At 35.6% G+C, this 24,338-nt stretch overlaps 1 protein-coding gene across 1 annotated transcript in view; it reads left to right on the top strand.

Moving 5' to 3' along the window:
- TOPAZ1 (testis and ovary specific TOPAZ 1) overlaps window positions 1-24,338 on the top strand; it is a 37,583-nt gene that overhangs the window by 2,802 nt on the left and 10,443 nt on the right. The window contains exons 2-14 of the mRNA XM_079299351.1: window positions 44-2,615; window positions 4,784-4,845; window positions 7,161-7,291; window positions 9,263-9,318; window positions 12,453-12,559; window positions 14,662-14,747; window positions 15,457-15,594; window positions 19,989-20,052; window positions 21,131-21,282; window positions 21,490-21,582; window positions 21,857-21,972; window positions 22,836-22,902; window positions 23,860-24,034. Coding sequence (XP_079155477.1) covers window positions 44-2,615; window positions 4,784-4,845; window positions 7,161-7,291; window positions 9,263-9,318; window positions 12,453-12,559; window positions 14,662-14,747; window positions 15,457-15,594; window positions 19,989-20,052; window positions 21,131-21,282; window positions 21,490-21,582; window positions 21,857-21,972; window positions 22,836-22,902; window positions 23,860-24,034 — 3,819 coding nt within the window. The remainder of the gene's footprint in view (window positions 1-43; window positions 2,616-4,783; window positions 4,846-7,160; window positions 7,292-9,262; window positions 9,319-12,452; window positions 12,560-14,661; window positions 14,748-15,456; window positions 15,595-19,988; window positions 20,053-21,130; window positions 21,283-21,489; window positions 21,583-21,856; window positions 21,973-22,835; window positions 22,903-23,859; window positions 24,035-24,338) is intronic.

The raw sequence follows: 24,338 nt of genomic DNA, 5'->3' as shown, positions 1-24,338 counted from the left end.
TTCTCTTAGTTTTCTTTAATTACACTTTTGTGTTTTTAATCAGCAGAGGAACAATTGAAAACAATTGAGCAAGACTCTGGTACTTCACAGGCTGTGAAGAAGGTTAAGACAAAGCAAAACAGAGCAGAAGGTTCTAAGGAAAAGGAATCTCACTATTCTAGATCTTTAGCAGTTTCTACATCAGGTGACACTGAAAGGAACAACTTTTTGTGCCATACTGTAACAAAAGAACGTGGTGTGCAGTGTAGAAAAAAAAGACAACGCAGATCTGGTCAAATCAAGCACTTGAAAAGTTTGACTGCAGCTGGGAAAGTGATAAATACATCTGCAAAGTGTGATGCTGATCATTGCAATAATGCCCTAAACCATTGCAGTGGCTTGCTCTGTGCAACTGATAAGAATCCATTTGTGATACTAGAAGACTGTAGTTACATTAATACATTAGTGAAGCCTTCAGCTAGTGGAACTACCAACAGTTATAAATTAAATGGATTCTTCCGTGTAGCCCATGGTACTAGAGACCTGAATGACAGAATTTGCAGCACTAGTAGAATGCAGGATGAGAGATCACTCATAAAAGGTGGTTTATCATCTAATAAAGAAAAGAGTGAAAATGAGGAAGGCTGTGTTACATGCTGCCTGAGTGAAAGCAGTATGTGTTTAAGGGGAAAAAAGTGGAATATTGGTAGAAAGCCTAGAAAAAAGATGAAAATCACAGAGAAATCTGCAGATGTGACTAGTAAATGCAAGAAGTGTGAGTTAGAAGCAGCAGTTGCCATGTCAAGCTCCTTTGCAGTTTCAGGACTAAATCATATTGTCTCTGCTTCATGTAATCATACATCAGATTTTGATGCAGAAAAAAATACTCATGAAGTACAAACTGAATCAGCCTGGAGAAAGAATAATACCAAATTACTTGCATTTGAAACTGGCTTTAAGGAGACATCTGAACTCTCTGTACTAGTAAAAGGAGAAAATTCAAGCAGTGTGACACATAATGCCTCAGATAATCTGAGAGTGTTAGCTCAGATCCATGATGTTTCTGATCGTCACAAAAGCAAGACAGGAGGAAATTTGAACAAAGTTAATAAGAAATTGCAGCAGTTTACCTGTCAAAGAACAATACCCATGACTGGTAAAAAAGTTTGGCCCATTGAATCTTGTGCCAGGACTTCTGGATTGTTTCTTAAAAATCATACGTCTATCTCAGAAGGAGAAAGACTTTCAAAGGCTGCTTTTGAGGATTCCTCTAATAAAAGCAGTGTTAAAGCAGTAGGACATAGTGCAGTGGCTGGGAATGTGAGACAGCTGGATTTGTATACATCATTGGCAGAAATTGCAAAAGAAATTACACATAAAAAGATTGATCCAAATATTGACTGTCAGGCTTCACTTGAAGCAACGGAATCCTCTTCTGTGAACACTTATGAGACTTTGACAATGAACAATGAAAATGGAGAATCACCAGTTAATACAGATAGAAGTGCCGTGGCTTTTAACCATGATGATGTGCAAGAAGTTAAAGCAACCTTGAATTTTACAGCAAAACAAAAAGATGAAAATGAAGGAGATGTAACAGAAAGAAACCTGTCTGTGACAGTCCAGAATGACACATCAAAACAAAAGGATAAAAATGAAGGGGATGTGATAAATAGAAACCTGCCTGCAATGCTCAAGAATGACACAACAAAACAAAAAGATAGAAATGAAGGAGATATTACAAATAGAAACCTGCCTGTGACAATCCAGAATGGTACAACAGAACAAAAGGATAACTATGAAGGAGATGTGACAAATGATACTTGTACAAGTAACACAAACAGTATAAACTTCAGCCCTAAAGTATCAGTAGTGAAAAAGACATTTTCTGATTTAAACCTAACTAAACCATTAACCTCTGGAAAATTCAAAATTCCTTTAAGCAGAAACAAGCCCAAGTCCAAGAAACAGGAATCTGTCCATTCATTTGAAAGCAAAACTTGTAGTCCACTAGAGCTTCTTGAAAGCAGTAGTCCAGGAAGGCAGAAGACAGGTGGAGAGACTTTCTTGCTAAAATCTGAGCAGTGTCCTCTTCCTGTCATGAGTGATGCTACATCTCCAGCTTCCATACAGACAAAAGTAGATGAGATTGACAGTAAGGACTTCCAGCACAGTGGCTCTGTAAACCTCTCTGATGAGGTATCTGTGCTCCCTGAAAGTGCATATCCACATGTTCGTTTTGACAGACAACCAGAGCCATCTGTGCCTGATTTCTATGGCACTGAATGTGTGCTGAAATCTAGTTTCCCTGATGATTCTTGGAATGCAGTTGACCACCTTGTTGGATTGGAAATACATGGTGATAGAAAATCAAGAGGGAATTTTTCACAACACAAAAGTCAAAATTTGCCAGATATCCTTGAAGCTTACAACCAGGATGTTCTTGTCATTGATGTGATTCAGGATGACCCTGACCTTTTTGGAGCCAGTAATGAAGTGGAGCTTGCACCTGCACACTATGAAAACAGTCCAGTGAAGGCATCCTCTGCAACCTGCATTAAAGACACAGAGGTGTATATTAAGCCTGAGTCTCCCATTACCTCAGAAAAGACATACTCAGAGGAGAGTAGTTTTAGGTATGCATATCGTTCTTTTTTTTATCACAGTATTCCTAAGTACTTTAATCTCATATCCATATACTTTGGTTGTAGTGATCAGGCTTCCTTAGAGAACTTTTGCTAATTTATGTTGAAATTACTTCTTTATTTGATTTTGAGTGTCTAAGTGTGATTGAGGTATGACAGTATTCTGAATGCAGATAAATTAATTTATTCTTCATAAGAGCTGGGATAAACTCTGTATTGTAGGACAAGGTAGTCCTAAAGGGCTACTTTAAATGTAGTGTTCTGTTCTGCCATTCTTCTTCCCTCTTTTTGTCCTACCCCCTGACGTGTAAATATTTTTTTTAGATGTGTGATTTGGCTAAGGTGTTCCAGAGGTTTATCATCCTGCATCTTTATTCAGCAAGCTCCTGGTGTAAATCATTAGGTGTTAATGTTTTACTGGGTTTTGAGATGATGATAAAAGTCACAGGAGGAGGAAAATAATTTTAAAGTAGAAACTGACTTCTGTAAATGATAGAGTAATGATATAGTAGTTTTTCATGGAATCGGTGAATTCATCTATTGTTTACTCTGTTTTGTCTCTTACTTGTCTTCAGTGAAAAAGTTTTGAGATTGTATTTTTCATTTTACCACAAAAAAAAAAAAAAAAAGGTTTAGATAGAAGTAATCCAAGATTTTCTTCCAAAGATTACATTTTTTATTGGGATGGGTGTTTTAATTTTCTTTGTGTGGTCTGTCTAAGTGGCTTTATGTTACCTGTATTTTAAGTAACACTTCAATTTTATTTTCAGGATTGTACCACCTGCTTCTTTTTTTTTTTTTAACTCACTGCTCTCCTTAAGCTTTCCTTTTCATTAAATGTATGTGCTAAAGACAAATGAAATTTTCTTTGAGATGCTGAACACTTCTTTGAACATAAGAATATAAAACTTTCAGATGTTAATAGAATAAAATTTCTGCCAAAACAAGCCTCTAAAGAACAGGGCAAGTCTGTAGTAGGACCATTCAACTTCTTGAGAAGCAGCTAGGCTGCAACATAGTTAATTTATTAGAAGGAGTATTGATTTCTTTCTGGCACCTGTTGAGTTTGTTTGCCATTAGCCAAGGAAAATAAAAATGCATGGTTTTTCTTTCTTAAAATTTCCCCTTGATTTGCGAAAGAAACAGGCAAAATTTCTTATTTTGCTTTTTACCTTCCATAATTTGATGCAAGATTATTAGATGGTGATTAGCTGTAGTTGGTAGCAGTCAGGAACATGTTAATGAACTGAATATGAGAATATTGAAATAAGGCAATAGACCTTACCACAGTCTTATTAGGTAACTTATGCTATCAGCAAATAATAATGAGATCATGACCAGTTCATGCTTTTTTTTTTTTTTTTTTTGTTTAGTTTTACCAAATACAGCTGGGACTTCAACAGGTTATTTCTCTGGTTCTTGCATTTTACATAGAGAAGAGTGCTATGGTCATTTCCAGGCATCAGGAAAACATTCTGGCCTGAAGCCTGAATGGGGCAGTCAAACAAATTTTTCACATATGCCTTTGTTTCCCATTTTCTGTTGCCTTGACTGGACAGTGTTGTCATTACACTTGGTGTCATTCACCAGGTACAAGCTTACAAAATCTGTGATGATCATTATATATTCTATATGTAACACTTAAAATACTTATTTGTCCCTCCTGAGCTTTTCTAAGGAGTAGTATTAATTTTTTCCCAACTTAACCTTGAAAGAGGTGAAGTATCTTCCTATGAACACTGTTTTTGTAACTTTCTCTGGGATTCATTGTTACGCAAATCATCTTGAATATAAAATTACTGTAAATCACATTTTTTAGAAACTAATGAATTGACTCATTAACACAGTATTTTCTTGATTTGTTATACAGAGAAAATTTCCCTTCCCAGTATTTTAGGCAAAGATTAAATGAGATCATGAGCTTTTACTGAAAATTTTGGGTTTTGAAATGTCTTGGTTTTACTTAACGTGTTTAGGCATATACCTGAAGGGATAAACATAAGAAAGCCAAAAGAGAAAGTTAAAAGGAGTCTTAAAATAGTGTGTTAGATGTAAGGATTCTGTCCATGGCTAAAGAACTTTTGATTGTATGTAACTGATAGATTATTTTTGATTTTTTGCAAGATGAAAATCTGAAATACCCTTTTTGTTCAAAACAGATGTGTGCAAGAATCTGGAATGTCAAGTGATACTGAAAATTCTTGTAATTTGATGTTTAAAGGTAAGGGTCTCTGGAAATTTTTCATTTTTGGTATATAAACAAAAGAAGAAAGAGACCAAGAAAATGTTTTGTGGCAAAACCAAGGCTTTCTGCTTTCCAAAAAAAAAAAAAAAAAAAAAGGAATTTGTTTGGTTTTGTGTTATCTTTTTCTTGTAACAGCAATTTGTTTCTTAATGCATATTGAGTCAACATCTTTCAAAATGACACAAGCCTGCATCATATAGAGAACATGTACTTTTCTGTTGGTAATACTGGTGGGTTGGAGTGGGTTTTTTTGGTTTGGTTTTTTTTTTGTTTTTTGACATTTCTCTGATAGTTTTAGGCAAATAATTCTGTTAGTTGTTGAGATCATAGTAAGATGCTGAGTCCTGTGATACTGCTTTGGAATTTCTCTTGTGTTCATCAGCACACAGAATTTTGTAATCAGGTTCATTTCCAGGTTGTCCTTTCGGGGGTTTTTGTGGATGCTATGCCCATTCCACTGCAACCTTGTTTTGTTTTGAATGTATGCCCTTTCTTAATGAAATAAGGTTACTTATGATTTAGTGGAGTTTTTCTTCCTATTTAAAGCAGAACAGTCCAGCTAGGCAGCACATAAATATGATTTGCTTTGTTTTCTATAGTTTGCTTACCAGACCTACTGTGCAAGGTATACCTAATATAGAAGTTTCTACTAGATAGGTTGGAGGAAGAGGATTTTGACTTTGAATAGAAGCCTGTTACTGACAGTGGTGAACATAGGGTGCTGAGACTGGTTTCTGAGGTTCATGGTTTGTCCCTTCTGGGTATCAGTTTGCCAGCTTGTTGTCAGTCTGACATTCTGACATTATGTGTTGATTTTGTGATAGTACCTCTTGTGCTGGTTTTCCACACTGATGTGCTACATTCATGTAGTAATGTAGGAAGTGGCAGATAGTGCCTCCTGGAAAGGAGTGACTGGAGACTATTCAGGAAAGAGGACATTCCAGGCTTCAGGTATTAGAAGGCAAAATAAAAGATAATGAGGTTTTAAGAGCTTAAGTACCAAGAAATAGACACAAGTTCCCTGAGGAGGAGTCAAGAGGAAGTGCACAGTTAGGCCTCTGGTCATGTGAAGAGACTGCAGCCTGTGCCATGGAATCTGCAATGTTTGACATGATTGAAGCCAAACCTAGCAACACGTTTTGTACTATTCAGTAACTTGTGCATTTTCTTTGTTGTTTTACTTCATGTTCTAGCAAAGTCTGAGGCTCAAAGTCTTTGGTTCTTTTTGTGGTGCTTAAGTCCTTCTTCACAAATCTGAGAAGCAGGATCACATCATAGTCTTAGATGAATATGCTCACATTAACTTATGTTTAATTCGTGACTTCTAAAAAAGACCTGCACAGAACAAAATAGAGGTGTCTGGTTTTGCTAATTGCTGACTATTTATGTATTTATTTAGAAATATGTGTTACTGCTTTGGTGTCCTGTGTTACTTAGTGAGGCCATGGCTCCTTGCCCTAGTGGCGTCACCATTTAAGAAGGGGAAAAAGTACTACAGTTAAAATATTCCGGATGACATCAATCCTCTTCACCTTTCTAGTGGAAATCTTGTGTATGTTGTCTTCAGCCAGATGTGTCTTGTACTTGGTGATCATAGAGACCAGTGGCTGTAAGAGAAAAGCCTTTCCAATATTAATCTGATTCTTTGTTCCTGTCTGGACAACATAGTGCAGTTGGAAGTCATTCATGGGATCCAGGAGTGAATTTCTTTTCTATGTAGAACTCTTTTGTTGTATATAAACAGACGTTTCAGAAAGTTGCAGCCAGGTGTGTTGTTCATTTCCTGTGGCATCTGCAAAAGATGACACTGAATTCTTACTGAGTTTACTATATTAGAGGAATTTGGAGTTTCTCAGAGCTCCCTATATTTAATTAAGTGTTGCATCATGTCAGTATGATTAACTTAGACCGTTTTCTAACAAAGACAAAGTCTTTTTGCTTAGCAAGTTACTGCACTTATCTTTGGCTGTGTTTAATAAAAAAACTTAACTGAATTTATTTCTAAAATCTAAATTCAATATTCTATAAATATACCTGTTGTACTGTTCTACAGAGACCATTAAAGAACATACAGCTTGGATAGAATTTTAATTGCAGATTCAGCCTAATATTTATTTGAAATGGTTCCTGCCTTAAGCATGAAATAGTTTTCTGTGTAAATTTCACATTTGGGAAGTCCTAGGAGTTCTTAAATGTCATTAGCTGTAAGCCTTTGTACTATTTAGGAAATAAAAGCTTTGTTGTCTAGTAGCAATGGAAACAAATAAAGCAATGCATATATACAATTTCAGCTGAAGATGTGAAAACTCACACCTCCTCCAGAGGAAGCAGTCCTTCAAGAGATGTTAGTGAGGACTTCCTTAAAGATGGGCAACAGAGCAAGCTAGATGAACTTTTGACGAGTTTGGACGTGGATGAAAAGGTACTGCGAAATTATGCTTTCTCTCCTTATATAGTTTTAAGAAATTACAATCCAACTGATTGGATAATTTTAATTACTAATGCTGTTTTATCAACAAAATTTTAAATTTCCTGCAATAAAAAGAATATTAGCATTTTGTAGATTACTGTGTATTGGCAATGTAATCTTTGTTTAATAGAACTTGGTGGGTTTTTTTGTCTCCAACAATTAAGCTTCATATTTGAAGTGAAACAGGATATTGTTACATCAGTTGTTGCAGTAATGCTGTGTTCCCAATGGTATAAAAATTACAGTTCCAGTGTACACCTATGAGTGCTGCTTTTCATGTATGACGTTTTTACATAACGTACCTAATTTTAAATGTTGCTGTTAAATGCCTGTCAGTATCAGAAGGATGGGGCAATGTTGGAAAGCTGGGGAGCTGCACAGCCATCATGCATTATAGAAGAGTCATTTTGGGCTTCGTTACTTGAGCAAAAGGGCCTTTAACATACAGATTTCTAGCTATTCAGAGGAGATAATTTCCATGCTCACTGACTTTGTCTGTCCTTTCTCTGTCTTCTCTCCTCTAGATAATTAAGTCTGGGTCTTTTAAGATTTGCTGAAGTTTTATACTATTTACTTCTTTGATAATGAATTGGAATTTACATCTCTGCCACTCATACATATTTGCTTATAATATTTACTGTTTTCCACTACTTCTGGAGGAGGTAGTGGTTTTAACTGGCTAAGTTAAACTGTAAAATTCGCATGGTTAAAAGTAATTGAGAAGTTAATCAAACAGCAGAGAATCAGTTTCCCTTTCAAAATCATTTAAAAGAAGAGGGACATGTCCTTCAGCAAATGAGATTGGGACTGCTAACATGTGACTCACAAAGTTAACAGTGCCATTTTGTTTCCTGATCTTTTGGAGAGGCAAAAAGAGTCTGTCAAATTTTAAGGTTTTCTGAAGGTGGGGTACTTGTTGCAAAATTACCAGGTCTGTCCCAGTTGGGTTGTTTTACACTCCTGTGGTTTTATAAAATCAGTGTCCTAGTGCTTGCTTTTGTGTGCTGTGTTGGACAGTAGAAAATACATACAAGTAATCTCACCCAACCCAAACTCAAACCACAAAATGCTTCCTATGCCCCATCTAAACTTGTTCTGTATGTGGATAGAAGATAGCAGTTCACACCTGCTGGGGGAATGCAGTGGCAGAACAGTTATTGCAATTAATACCATTCGGGGAAGTTTTCAGATTCTGCTTTTTTGATAGTTTTTTCAATTAATAATCCTATGAGAAGGGCAAAAACTAACCATGGAGAAAATGCTAAAACTATTCAGGAACTGATAAAATGAAGTTTAGAAATCCTATGAGAGCAGCTCTAATTCTTTGGCTACAGTAAATTGGTGCTGGAATATGAAGTTCTAAGTTACTTCTTGAAAAATGGACAAAACAAAGCTAGGATTCTATTACTTCATTCTGTACTAGTAATTTCAGATTCTCTCTTCCAATTACATTTTGTGCTGTCTCTTTTTCTCCATGTCATTGGGGATTTTGTAACTATCCATGATTGTGTAGAGCTGAGCAAAAGGCTTAAATTCCTCCTCAGTGCAGTTTTAAATTCCATTGAACTTGATGGAGTAACTTTTGTGGTGTTCCACACATATGTCAAGCACAGTTTAAATTGGGCAGTGGGCCTATAAATTGCTGAAATTATCATGAGAGCAAAGAGAAGGCAGTCACATCACCTTTTTTTCCAATTAACAATCATTATTTTAAAGAACACAGAGTATAAAGGCCATATGTCCATGAACAAAGATATTGTAAGAGTAATCCTACACACTGAATTACAGTTTCTACAATTAAGACTGTCTTATCACACCTTGCAATGTTCGCTAACAGTTTTAAGTCTGTAGAGTAAAGCATAACAGGCTTAGTAGTGCTTTGCTGTACCTGAAAATAACTTTTAAATATCTTCACAGTTCAAACTTGCAGATGGAGTGCCTGATATTGAAGAAGAAAACAAGAGTGAAGCTGAAAAAAGGTACATATAGTGTGTCCTTCATGCAACCTGTGGTATTCCCCAGTTTACTATACAAATAACACATGATACTGTTACCTGAATACTACCAGTATTTAATTCAATTTTCCATATTACTGTAACTATGTGGTGAAGAAAATAAATGTGAAATAATATAATTTCACTGCACAGAACATATTATAGGCTGACAGGACAATATGGCTTGTTTTGTCTTTTGACTGGTGGCAAAGTATATTAACTTCATGACAGTGTTTCACATTCACATCTCATTGTGAGTGTAGAGTAAGATGCCTTTCTTGCCACAAGAGCACTTACCAGAACTTAACAAAACCAAAAAATAACAATAAATAAATTGTGAAGCTTTCATTTTTCTTTACTGTTTATGAAAGAATTGAAGTATCTCATTCAAATTCAGGCTGTACTGCAGTAAAAAAAAAAGATGCTTAAAAACATGTCACATGCTTTACCGTTCTGCTAGCTTCAAGCTGTGTTTGCAGTGTTTGTTGTACACATCATTTCTTAGTCTGATTTACAGAATCACAGAACTACCTAGTTAAGCTGAGTTGGAAAGGATCCATAAGGATCATCAAGTCCTCCTCCTGGCTGACCACAGCAGTATTCCCAAGAGTGCCATGTGCCTGAGAGCATTGAGTCCAAAGGCTTCTTGAACTCTATCAGTTTTGGTGCTGTGACCGCTTCCCTGGGAAGCCTGTTCCAGTGCCCAACCACCCTCTGGGTGTGGAACCTTTTTCTAACATCCAGCCTAAACCTCCCCAAACACAACTTGAAGCCATTCCCTTGGGTCCTGTCACCAGAAAGAAGAGATCAGTGCCTGCCCCTTCTCTTCCCCTCATGAGGAAGTTGCAGACTGCAGTGAGGTCTCCCCTCAGTCTCGTCTTCTCCAGGCTGAACAAACCAAGTGACCTCAGGAACTCCTCACCAGGCTTCCCCTTAACGCTCTTCACCATTTTCATTGCCCTCCTCTGGACACTCTCTAATAGTTTAATGTCTTTCTTATGTTGTGGTACCCAAAACTGCACAAAATATTCAAGGTGAGGCCACACCAGTGTAGAGTAGAGCAGGACAATCCTGTCCCTTGCCCAGCTGGTGATGCTGTCCCTGATGGCCCGCAGGGCAGGGTTGGCCCTCCTGGCTGCCAGGCTGCTGCTGACTCACATTCAGCTTGCCATCAACCAGAACTCCCAGTTCCCTTTCCTCAGTTCTGCTCTCCAGCCTCTTGTTCCCCAGTCTGTCTGTTCTTTCAGGGTTGCCCCATCCTGGGTGCAGAATCCATCGCTTTTCCTTGTTATGGTGAGTGGTTATCTGAGCCTGAATTAGTGTCAGACTGAGAAATTTTCATTCATCAGCAGTCCACAAATGACAGAGAATTAGTTTTTGTAGGAAAGAGATACTTAAGATGGAATTCTTAAGTTATTAGAAGAGAAAGAACATATTTTAGAATGTTGTGGTTTAGGAGCAGTAATCATCAATAAACTACTGAAAAAATGAATCCTGTCCTTGAACTAGGACACAGTAATTTTCAAAATAACCAAGAAACCTTAGCTGACACAAAAGAGAATGCTGCCTTTTTTCCAGCATCTCTCACATTTCTGCAACAGACTTGAGTGCACCAGAAGTCTGTTGGTGGAGAATACTGCATCTTTTTGTTAATCCAGTAGAGAACTCCCAAACTCCTCCTCCTGCTATAAAAATACCCATTTAGATTTGCCTTAGCAGCATAAATAGTTCTTTATATTACAGAATAAGTAGATTGTGCTGAATAAAACACGTTTGTGCAATGCAGTACTCTGTGTGGTAAGAGAAGAGGCCTTCATTTGGAGTTGAACTGTTTTCTCCAGTTTTACTGAAAAATGCTACCATTGCAAAGTTTTGTCTAGAGGAAAACATAGTTGCTGTTCTTATTTAGCAAACTCCGCTTCTAGTGATTACTAAAAAAAATGCTTGAAGAGCTAGATGGTTTACAGTTCCTAGCAAAACTGTATGTAGTTTCATGTCTAGACTAAGGAAATCTGAAGGGAAACTGCTATGAAAATCCTTTTGTGTCATAACTGAGGCTGGCATCATGAGGAAGCATAGGAAGATTTTACGTGGTAATTTGAAATTTCTGAGTAACTGAACCTGCAGATTTTTTATTCCCTCTGGAAGCCAACTCAAATGCATTGATGACACTAAAGACTGATCTTGAAAATTTTGGGTTTGTTAGGTGGATTTTTTTCCTCTCTACTGTAGCATTTTTATTTTAAATTGTATTGAAAACATCCTAAAGTTTAGGAACTAAACTTAAGGAACTATTTGAATTATCCTGGCCATGAGAAGTATTAAATATCTTTAATCCCTTATAGACTGTAGCAAGTCTGTTTCTGTCTGCAGAGGATCAAGCAGGTTAAAATGTCCTTTGTACTGAACCAGGATTCTTAATTGAAAGGGGGAAGGGGATGATATTTTTCCTGTGGCTTTGTTTACAAATACAAAAGAGATTACTGAGTATTTTGCTGGCAATATTTTAACTTATTTTTGAAAACACCACATTTTAGTCATTTTATTCTTTGGAATTTACATATTTGGGAATAAAAGTAGAAAAGTCTTTAATTGGAGTTCCCTTTGAAATCACCTAAATCTTCTGTCCATTAGGCAGTTTTTAAGAAAGAAAACAGTTGTACTGTTATTCTTCAAATCCAATTTGAAAAGCCTTGAGGTTTACTCCTTTGGTGGATATTACATAACTGATAAATGTAAAGTAGATATTTCTTCAGAGGTAACAGAAATCATCCCAGTCTTGTTGTCACCATGAGCAGAGGGGGGAAGAAGTGGTTCACTGATGCCTTTTCTACTTATTTATTGTATTTTGTATGGTTATGCATTAGGGCAGAATGATCTCATTTTAAATCATAATCATATTGAACTAGGCAAATGAGAGTAATGAAAGTGAAATTGTTGGCACTGCTGGCTGTTTAAATTTAGGGCAAGTTTTGAAGTGTTGTGTAAAGTGTTGAAGAAATTCCCATCTTTTATGCACTTAATCCCTCTTTTTAGGCATGCAGTACATGAAAGAAAAGCATGTTTAATTTGGTTAAACAAACTAATTTTTACAATTTTTGGGTTTTAATATTCAGCAGTGACTCTAAATGCGAAGCGAACAGTGAATTGCTATCAGGATTACCATTGAATGACCAAAAAGTAAATCTCTTCAGTGGAAGTACAGAGATGAAATCCTGGACAAATGGTATTGTACGCTGTGTTGATGAACCCTTTGGGTTTTTGGGGGTTTTTTTTCTTTATTTGCCTATAAAATCTTAAGGGCTGTCTTTAGTTCCCAAAGATGTTGGCTGGAATTCTGATTTGCATATACGAAAGCAATACTGCAAGCTCTCATATGGTGGGTTAGTGAGAGGTTTGGGGTTGGGTTTTAGCAGCATTCTATTTATTTTGTAGGGTCAAATAGTGATAATTCTATCTGATACTTATGCCTCTCAGATACTTTAATGGTACAGCAGTGCCTGCATTCTTAGTAGTCTAACACACTGTGTTTGTTACTAGCAAGTAACTTGTTTTCCTTTATTTGTGGTCAGAGAATGTGACTGCAGAGAATGGGACTGGTCAATGTAAATAAAACTTGCTAGAGTGGTTTGCCCACCTTGCTGAAGGTCACAGCTTTGTTGAGTATGCCAATTCAAATGTTTTTGAGGCATTCACTAGACTGGATCAAATAATTACATAGATTTAATAAGTACCACTTCATGTTGACCCAGTATATTTCACACCTGGGACAGATACTGCTTCAGTGTCTGTGCCAGCAGAGAAGTCATAATGGAACTGCAGTCACTGCACTTAACAAATCTGACATTTAGCCTTGCATAAGTGCATGGTTTATTTGGTGTACAAGATAGAGAAAAAAACAAATCGATTACTTGTGGATAGATAATGCATTCTGTTTCTTTGCAACAGGTGCTTTGGAAATCAATGTTTTTAGAATTATTGATTAATGTGGATGTTTATAAAAATGGATTTCTTGAATTAAGATCAGTGACAGGGGTTCTTGTTTAGTTTCAAATTATACTGTCGGTCTGAGCTTGTAGAACAATTTTATCATCATGTCATTTAACAGTATTTTCAGGTAGTGCAAGAAACGCATGCTATAAAAAGCAATTTTGAATATGTCTTCAGACTCCAGTTGTTTGAACCTGTTCATGTCTTTGGCCTTCAAGGCATATACACCTTCTGAAGAGTTCTGTCTTCCTTCTTAAAGTCACTTGAAAGTTGCCAAAGCAAGAGTTTCTGTGCTAAGACAGAGCAAAACATCCTTTTATTCCCAGAACTGTGCAGGCAGGATTGACTGTTTCACTTTAGTGCCTGCTTCCCTACAAGTCTGACCTACAGTCAGCAAGGGAGAGTACAAGATCTCAAAAGGACCTGGTCAAAAATTCTGTGCTTGGGAATTGGAATTTATCAAGTGGCCCACCATCACTTCACAAGTTTTTGTCGTGTGACAATACATAACATTAAATGCTCATTGTTCTACATTATGCTCTTACTTCTTATCCAGTGATAACCCTATCTGTTAGGAAGGCATAGAGATTAAGAACCATGTACATAGTGCCAGTATCTGGTAGAACATTCTTCATTGAATGCTCTTTAAGAACTGTAGTTTGCCAGAAAGGCCAAAGCACCCTGTCTTTTGAACACTCAGTTCTTTGAAGGGGCCAGATGGGAATCCTAGAATGCAAGGCATTCAAAAGCTCTCATTTGTCTTTAGATATGGAGTTGAAAATTTGAACTTTTATCTTCCAATGACATTATTCATTTTTCAAAGAAAGAAAACTGTAATTCAATAATAATTAAAGTTCTAAAACCAAGTTTCATGGTTAAGAAACCAGTAACTTACACTGGACTTAGACTTGCTACTTGCACTGCTTAAAACATAAAAGTATGAAAGGTTTTCTATGAGTTCTGAAAAAATAGCTTAAATTTAGGGCTAGTGATGTTGGGAATGCAAAGATTACTGATAAAATGGGTAGGTTTTGAAATTAAGACTTCTGGATATTTTTATTCTTATCTCTGTAAGTTAGAGCAGGAGCCTTGGATAAAGTAGTGAAGTTTTTAATTTGAATGTGCTTACTCTTGAAGTTTGTGTAAAGTCTCACTTTTAGGATAATTAAGAAAACTGTAATTTAAATTACTGGCTTTAGACTGCATTAATCAAATTTTCATTAATCATTGCTGTGACTTGAAGGAACTATAAATATAAAGGAAAATAAGATAAATGAGAGTGGTTTCAGTATGATTCGTTTTTATTATGTGATTTGCTGCCTTCATCCTAATTTTTAGGTTACAAATCTTCAGGAAGAAGTACTTTACTGCCAGTGAGGAGTTGTGGAGATTTTGAGCCATGGAAGATGGAGAGAAATGCAATTGTGAGTTCTGATCCTGTGGCACTATATTTCTTATGGTTGTTCAGCCAGTTCCCTATGTATCAAGTCAGATGCTGTGAATCTGTATATGTTTATGTTTTTACACCTTTAGGGGTGTTATCAGTGAGTAAGTATAATTTCTGAGAACAAAATCAGTGATGAAGGGACTGCTATTCACAGTGAATTTCTCTTGATTTCTGTTTTCAGTTTAAGCAAAATCAAATAATGGTTTTTGCTTTATTGCTGCTTATAGAACTGAAAAACAGACAAGGTTTCACATGTATAGGACAGCCTGCTTTGCCCATGATGCTGAGTACTGAAAAAGGGTTAAGGAAATAGATGCCCCAGAATTCTCAGATGGTTATGCAGAGCCATGCAGGAATTTGTCACCTTTCTCCCTCCTCTCTGCTCTTTGTCCATCTCATTTGGAACTTTTTGCGTTATCCCTGTTTGTGATCTTCAAGACAGACTTTTGTTGTATTTAGATGCTACCGTGACAAGACAGGGGATTGATCTTTGTGTCCTTTGAAATGCTGCAGGTATAGTGTAGAGATGATGGTTGTTTCAGAGGCTTAATTATAGATCACATTTTCTGCTTTTCTTTATAGTTTGTAGATATTTTGAAATCCTAAAAAAACCAAAGACCACCATATTTTCTTTCAAGTAATATTATTTGGCTTTTTCTGCTTGTTGTAATTTTCTTTTATTCCAGGCTTGTCATTCAGTCCAGGAGATCCTTGATGCACTTAACTTGCCCCGTAAATACTGCAGAAACTATTTTATGACTTCTCGTGGGTGTGAAAGAACAAAATGTTGGTTCTACCATGTTCCAGGACATGGGGATGAAAAGGTAAAAAGATTCATTGAAGTGAGTAAAAGATTGTAAATATGGACACTTCTTAGAACCAAAACATCATCTCCTTTGTTCATTTTTATATGGGAAGTGAGTAATCAGAGATTGATGGATGAAAAAATTGTTCAGAAATTCTTCCTCTCAAGGTCTTCTAATTTTTTTTTTTAAATGGTATAATTTTTGACTAGTAGATACTTTAGGACAGCACGCATCAACAATTAGACTGTACAAATAGAGAGTAGTAGAATGGGCAGATTCTGAGACATTTCTGTCCTGAGGATCAGAGACTTCAAGCTACACTTTGCAAAGACTTTGTATGTGTTGTTAAAGTCAAAAGCCATCTATGGTATACTACTTTCTGAATGTTCTGTGCAACAGTGGGCATGTTTGTTTTAAGATGCTGTAATCTCCTTAAATAGAGCAGCAACTCTCATCCTATTTGCAAGCAAGAATAGTTTTCCAATATGGGCAAAGTAAATGTGTTTTCAAATCATTTAACAGAGACATTATGAGTTTAATGCTTCCAAGAACTGTGCAAGGCAAGCTAACTGTACTGACAAGTAATAAGATTTTTAAAGTAAGTTTTGTAAGTTAACTAGAAGTGAACAAAAACATTAAAGCAAGTAACCAGTAAAAAATGCCTAAACTTGTCCTCATCAGATCTTAAGACTTATTTCTTATCAACCATCTTACCTACTGGTATGAGAGCAATTTTACCACTGATGTCAGTAAGTAAAAAATTGCAGAATCAAAATGTAAAAAGTAACTTGCAATTAACCTGTTAGACATAATTGCTAAAAAAAATTAACATCTAAAGGAGCTTGTCCGTCTTACCGATATCTTAAATATACTGCATCTGAATTCTTAAAATACATCAGTGTAATTTGGTTTTATTTTTCTTAAATGTTTTCTCTTTTCCTTTATATATATATATATATATATATATATATATATAAATATAAAACTGCCTTATATTTTTATTAATGATTTCAAAACCCTTTAAAAATTTATATTGTTTATGATATCTTAAACTGCTCTCAAATCTTAGTACTTTTTTTCTATGGAAGATATTTCCTTTTTTGTTAAGTGTGATATATCTTTAGCAGGCTGTAATGAATATTTGTAACTATTTTCAGCTAGTTTATCTGAATTATTGTGGTTTGCAGTGCTTCATTATATTACAGGCACATTAAATAAATATTTGCCTAAAACTCTTAAAAATTCATTCAATTTGATTTTACTTGTGCAGCATTCTAGCACACTTTTAACTGTTCTACCCACCAAACCTAGACAAACATTCTTGGTAGCCTGAAAATATATCTGAGTTTTGTTTGTTTGTGTATGAATTTGTTTTTAGACCTGTACATTTGAAAATGATAATAGGCCAAGCACCTCATGGTGGCACCAAAGTACATAAATGAAAAACAGGTAAAGAAGCAGTAAAGGTGTCTAATCTTATAGAGGAGGAATAAATCTCTTCAGGAGAAGAACTGTTGCGCAGAGTGATAGTCCATCTGCTTAGAACTGTGTTCTCAGTGATAAGTTACCAGAGTTTTTGAAGAGAAATACCTTTCTCCATAATGGTATTTTTTCTTTCTCAAAAAGAACTGGTCGATGCTTTAAGGCATTCCTTCCTAGTATGTAGCACTTTACAGCTGTAGTTGATCACACAATACAGCACTGCTTGAATTCATAAAAACATCATACATTTTGAATCAGCATACTCTTGAGCCCAGCAAGTTGCACAAGTTACCAGTTTTTAGGGTTTTTTTAAAAAAGATGCCTTTCATTTTCAAACAGTGAAATCTGTGTTGCATTAGGTAAACAAGATACAATACTTGCAGAAGTATATAAAGGGAGGGGGGTTCTTAACTATATGTATCAGTGATGGAGAAGAGGGTAAAGGAGGTGGTGCTGGACTCTTCTCTGTGGTCCTCAGTGAAAGGGGGGGGACAGTGAGCTTAATGCAGTAAATTGTTTTGCTCAAATGGCACTTCAGAGTGTAGCACAGGCAATCATTTAACGGTTAAATGATTGGTTTCAAAATGTGTTGTTGTGCAAGCTGTATTTCTCTTTGTGATTTTATCTTAGCTTACTCATTAAGTTTTTTGATTCCTATCCATTAAAGAAATTTTTACTTTCTGTGACTTCATACTCTCCTTTTCCTTGATCCTATGAACCTCTTAACAGGAAACAAAGAAGGATATAAAATAGGAAGATTTCTGCCTTTGTTAGTGTTGTTTTACAACTTCAGAGCCTTGGATGTATGCTTCTGATGTAGTGGATTATGATTTTGTGTTTTTAATGTAGCTTCCTAAAGAAATGATATACTGCACTGTCTTTTTTGTTACTGTCTCTGACCATCACTGAATGACCGTTGAACTTTTTGGTCAGTTTCAGCCACATTGAATAGGGATTGTGGATCTCAGAGCTTTCACAGTGGACTTCCTGTAAGAAGGATACTGGTTTTGATCTTGCTGAGATAAAGGCTGCAGTAAGGGGGTTTCTCCCTTACTAAACAACAGAGTGGACACTGACTGGGGGGTGCTGAAGTATTTAGTGAATTCCTGTGCTTGTCCTTCTGAATAAGCACCTCTGTTGTAGTAGGACCATGTTTTTTACTGAGGAGTTGGTTGGTTGTATAAGATACAGAGGCATTTATGTTTTTTATTAAAATGTATTGAGTCATGGAATCAGCTGATAGACGACAGAATAGTGTGATTTATAATGCCTTTTGAAAATAGGAATAATCTCTTTCATGTACCTTCATTCAAAATCTATTACAACTAACTCAAAATTTAAAGAGTCTCACATTTTTACATAGTGTGTGGGTGCAGTTACACCTTTCAAAATTGGAACAACTAAATCAACTGAAGCCTTCTAGAAGGTGTAAATGAATAGCACATTTAGTTTCTTTTATTAATGTAATATAGCATGTCCCGTGATTGAATACTACTAAAAGTGGTGGTTCAAGCAATTTCAGTAATACTTGGAACAGTAAGAGCTCCAGATGCACTCTTGGCTTTTTTGGGAGTCAGTCCAAAGAAAGGAAAAACAGATTCCAAAAGAAAGCAAACTAATCTCCATACTGTAAGCATCTGCTAAAGTTCATTCTGGGAATGCCCTCAGCCCCTGGGATTATAGATTTGGGTTGAGTTAATCTGTTCCCAAGTGGCACTTCACATATTTTAATGATCAAAAATTTGATACGGTCTTCTGAAAGGTGTATCTTGCAGTATAGCTCAACATTGTGATACTGCTTCCAAATAAAAACTCTAAGCTTCATTTATACTTAGATGTACAATTATTGTATTCTTTGACTTGATGATCTAAACAGGTTAATAGTTTTAAAATAAGAAAGATGTCTTGGCCATAAACCAGTATCTTCTGCTTTGATGATAATTCATTTGCTGTTTAATGAGCTTCAGAGCGAATCCTGTGTCATTTTGAAGTTGCATGTGAAAATAAACCTGATTCAGTTCTGTAGTACTATGACTACTAATTTAGGGCATTTTCTCTCTCTTGATACTTAATTATTTCACAAAATAGTATTAAATATGACCAATTTATATTGTTTGCAGAAAGACTGTTATGTTCCAGAAGTGACAGGGAATTTCTAAAAGGGCGTGGGGGTATTCCCTAACTTGGAATTCTAAGATCTAATATCAGTAGTCTTTATTTCTTCATCTGCAGAGATGGAGCAAAATGTTTAAGTATCACAAAGATGACAGCTTAAGATGTTAAGGCAAGAATGTTCCAATTGTTCCAGCTAAATAATATTAAAATATATAGGTGTGGATTTCTTTTTTTTTTTTTTTAGCCAATTCAGTCTGTGGTGAAATGGGTCATTAAATCAAGTTAGTTCTCAGTTTTTTAATCTATGTCTTTATGAATGATTCTTTTGGGCAGTTGATGTTACCAGCTTAATTTTTGGGTGATTTTTTTGGCTTAGTTGATACATTCATAGAATTTTTGCTTACCACATTTCACTATCACATTTTTGCTTGTCTTTCTTTCTTTAGTCTGCCAAATTTATACTAATTCTGAAGTAACTGCATTTTCTAATCATCTTTTTTTTGTTTGTTTATTTGTTTGTTTGCTATGAGTATATGCACACACATGCTAGCACTTGTGGTCTCAGCAGCTTCTTTCCCAGACATTTTATCTGCATTGTTTTTTCTGTTTGATGGGATTTGTTAAAAGGAGGCCTTTTGACAGTCTTTGCCTACAGATTCCATTACCTTCTTATATCATTTGTCAGTATGTATGGCTTACATGTAAAGCAGGAAGCAATGTAAAGCTCATTATATAATAGAACTCGTGTACGAGTAGTTCTTTTGTTTGGCATAAACTGAAGTTGCATTTTACTGTAATTTTTTCTTTTTTTACAGATTTGCATGGCAATTCTTAGGACATACATCAGTATCAAAGAATCAGGCCTCCTAAAACGTGCAGGTATGGTATAGCAGTAGCTATTACTTAGCTTATTTGAAGCAAATTAAATAGGCTGTTGAGAGACAAATCGTTGCCAGTTCAGCAGTGAATAAAAAGTTCTTACTTCAAATGAAAGAATACATTCAATTTGCATACACACTTACCACCGGAGGTTCTTAGAAATCCTGTTTCTGCTTAAAATGAACTTAACCTGACTGCAACTAGATTTGGGAGTAGAAATATGTAAATAAGGCAGGGAAGAGGTTTAACAGAACACAAATGGTGCTTTTGAACACCCTGGCAAAACATCAGAAACCCAAAAACTTGGGAATGGAAGCTCTTGAAATTAAGTGTTGCTGCTGCACACACCCCCAACAGATTTAGTTTGGTCCTTACACCATATATGCAAACGTTTACACGTTTTAGGGACTGTAGTTCATTCAGATCCATCTGAGCTTTTGAGTTCAGTCAAAAAGAGCTTTTGTTTTGTTTTTACTCTGGACAGTGATTCCTTTTGTTCTGGTTCTGAGCAGTCTTTAAGTTTTTGAAAGCTTGTTAGAGTGTTGCAGAATAAGAGTGGGGAATTCAGTTGCACATGTACTGCCATGTTCCCATGCTGAACATGTGAGTGTTTTAATGTGGGTAACCCTGGATACCAGCAGGCCACTGTGTGTGTCCAGCAAGGAAGGGTGGCACTGGAACAGGTTGTAAGACCAGCTGTGTTGTAACACAGCACTTCACTTCCTAGAGCTTCCTCTGGAAAGGCCTTACTACCTTGATGCATGTACCAAATCTAACCTGGGTCTGTGCATTTTTCTTGTGCTGCACCAAATCAGCTAAACTTTTCTGGGAACCTACAGGGCTTACAGTGCTCAGCTCAATGATACAGCATTATTTCAGAATAATCTGTCTGGTTCTGGTAAGGTTAATGCTGTATTCATACTGGACACTTTCACCCCTATTTCTCCATATCCCTGTCCCATAATATCTTGGACAATTAAGCATTATTGCACTGTGTCTAAAATGTAAATAAATAACTTGTTTAAATAGCTAGCATTAGTTAACCCCAAAGTGAAATTCAATTTAATTGATTTTTCAGTCCAGATATTTGTGCAGTATTACAAAGAAGTTACTCCTGGTGTGGATTTTGCTTCTGAAGTGCTCAATGATCTTCTTGTTTCATTGCTCAGCAACTGTATGTTGCAGGAAGTATTTCAGATATTGAATGTAATTGCACAAATCAAGACACTGGTAGGTGACTTCGTAATATTTTTTAAATCTTAGTTTCATAATTTTAGTTTTTTGAGTACTATGCCATTTATAGAAAGAGGTCTGCTTTTAGTCTGGTACTCAGATCTTGGGTGAGGGGAGTAATTCAGAATACCCTCTTTTGAAATCTCTAAGCTCTCTAGTTAAATGGAGTTGCAAAACTGATGATGCTTTTTCTGTCTATATTAGCCAGCTGTAGATGTTCTTCTGAAAGTTTTTGAGCATGTGGCTTCTTTGAATATCAGAAATGCTGTGCCTACATTAATTAGTACCTTCTGTAAGGTAGGAGTTTCATTTGTATTACTGCTGCTTTTTGGAATTTATGAAATATGTTGCCTATTTTAAAACTTGAATATATCAATTTAAAAAACAGTACTGAAATAATATTTAGTGCTATTGTGAGTAGCTGTAGTATCAGTTTTCATTTATTCCTTCATTTCTGAGATTCACTGCAATGTGTTTTTTCCCAATGCTGTTTGCCACTTACCTCTGAAGATGCATTAAGTCATTGCAACTTCTTATATTCTTACTTTTCTTACCTTATGTGATATTACAGCTCATTGATGCTGGTATCTTCCTCGAGTTAGAACATTTTGACTACATTATTAAGTTACTTCACCAATTGCAAGTTTCCACATGGGAAATGAGTACTGTGTTGAACATAAAATCCAGGTAAGTCTTTAAGGAGCTATTTTCTAATTACAGCAGCCTAGTTCTTCCTTCAGCATCTATTTTTATAAATTTATGTGGAATCTTTAAAAGATCTGTTGATAAAAATACTATCATATCATGTGTAATGGTATTTTAAAGTGCTACTAAAGTGCTAGTGTATTTTAAGGTCAATCTGCTGTGTTTCAAAGATCAAGCACTGTTAAATCAAAACTTAGATTCTGATTTCATATCAATCATCATTATACAGTCTGCTGCCAGCTGTGATAGAGGTTTATATAGCTAGTCAAATTAGAAACATCATGTTTTAATATAACATTTAGGCCCACTTAAACAGTATTTCTGCAAAAAACAACCCTTCTAGGATTAGTTATAATCTGAAGTAGTTTTCTAGTTTCCTTTACAGTGTGACTACATAAACATTTGTGCCAACACTACTAGGGAGGAGGGTCATTTTTTTGAGTACTGCTGGGGTATGCTGGGCCAAATGTCAAATCTCTTCAAAAATTGCTGATACTTCCCCATCTCTTGAACAAGGTTGTAATCCTTTTTCATTTTTGTATCATCTACATCATATGCACACACACGTTGAGAAGCTAAATTTGTGGTTCATAAACATACTTTTGATTCTTAGTGGAAACCAAATATGCAGCATCTGTGAAAGTAGCTCTGCTCAATTACTTGTTTACTACATGCCCTAACTTCCCTTGGCAAGATTGTAAATGAGCGTTTTCAGTGTAATATGAAGCAAATAGGATCAGAAATCACATCAGTTTAATGTTCATTTGTGATAATTTGTTGTTCACCTTCTGCTAGTTCAATTAGGTGTGTTAAAATTTAAGTATCCTTTTTTTTTCATATGGAAGATTTAAGGAAAGATATTTTGAAAAGACATGGATTTTTGACTTCAGCTTGGCTGTGGCTGAAATTCAGGTACAGTATGTTCATTCTTCATTACTTCTTTTAAACCTACATGAAATAGCAATTTCTAGACTTTTTTTTACATTAGTGGGCTTTATTATTAAGTATAGTGAGCTTATGCAAAGCCATGTTTGGAAATGCTTAACATGCAGGAGAAAACTGTCTTTGGCCTTTTTGTAGTGTCAGTATTTTAATTTGCATGCTTGGAGTTTTTATCTTTGTTTTGCATCAAATTGAAAGATTTTGTAACTTTAAGCAGTTATTTCCTCTGCTTTACATTTGTTGTGTTTTTAACTGGTAGCTCCTCACCTAAACTGTATTTAAGACGTTACTTAGCAAATAGAATTCATATCTAGTATACAAACACACATTTGTAAAAGGCTGCAATGGACAACATTAAACAGTATTTTAAAGAATAAGAAAATACTGTAAAGCATTCTTCATTTGGACACTTGTGTCTTTCTTATTCAGGGTCAGATTACTCATTATCTGCAATTATAATATAGTTTACATATTATCACACATCCTGTGTAGATTCAGAGATTGAAATATAAAAAGGCAAAAAACTACTGAGTTTTTTGCTCCTTTAACACCAAAGTCATCAAGTGATCTGGCAAGCAGAAGACTAATTCATATAGAAAATAACCATAAATTCAGTGTGCATCATGGGGAAAAAAATACTGAATTAATGCCAGTTTCTAAATAGGATGAATAAGTTATGAGCTTCCTCAACTGGGGTCATGACATGAAAAAAGGCATTTAATTTCTTGAGGGATAGAAGTTATTAGCAATCCATGCAAGTTTGGCAACATGTAACTGCCATATGAACATGAAGATTTTTGGCAGTAGCATTTCATCTCCATTTTTTTCTCCTTTAAGTCTATCCCAGGTACATATCTCAAATTTATATTACCTCTTTGGTTTTCTGGAAGCAGGTTTGCTTATATTTATTCTTTTCCTTCTTTACAGCATTGCAAGGTAAAAAGGGATTGGATCAAGCTGGGAGCTTTGTATCTTAATGCAAGAACTGGATGTGAACATTTTGATGATCTTCAGAAATTGTTTTTATCTATTGCTGAAATTCTAAACAAAGCTTCTGAGACTGACAAACCAGGAGTCCCTTTTTGCAGTTTTGTTGATGCAGGTAAATAAAATTAGGATGCAAGAAGTGCTTTTTGAAGTGTTTTTAAAAGAGATAAAAAATTAATGCATATAGTTTTCTGATTATTAGTTAATTTTATGTTACGATGTTCTGATTTTTTTGAGGTGCAAATACAGTCAACTGTAATGTTCAGTAGAAGCTATTTTCCAGTAAAACTAAAATGCTTACACTTAAGGAAGATTCTGAAGGAGAAACAGTAGTTTTGTGAAATCAAAAAGAGAGCCCAGAATTAATTATCTTTTAATAAAAATGGCCTATGCTCAGGACAACAGCAAATATATTTGAG

The sequence above is a fragment of the Erithacus rubecula genome (assembly GCF_903797595.1).
Source record: "Erithacus rubecula genome assembly, chromosome: 3".
NCBI classification, from domain to species: Eukaryota; Metazoa; Chordata; class Aves; order Passeriformes; family Muscicapidae; genus Erithacus; species Erithacus rubecula.
Note: the sequence above shows the minus strand (reverse complement) of the source record. Positions and strands in the feature narration are given on the sequence as shown.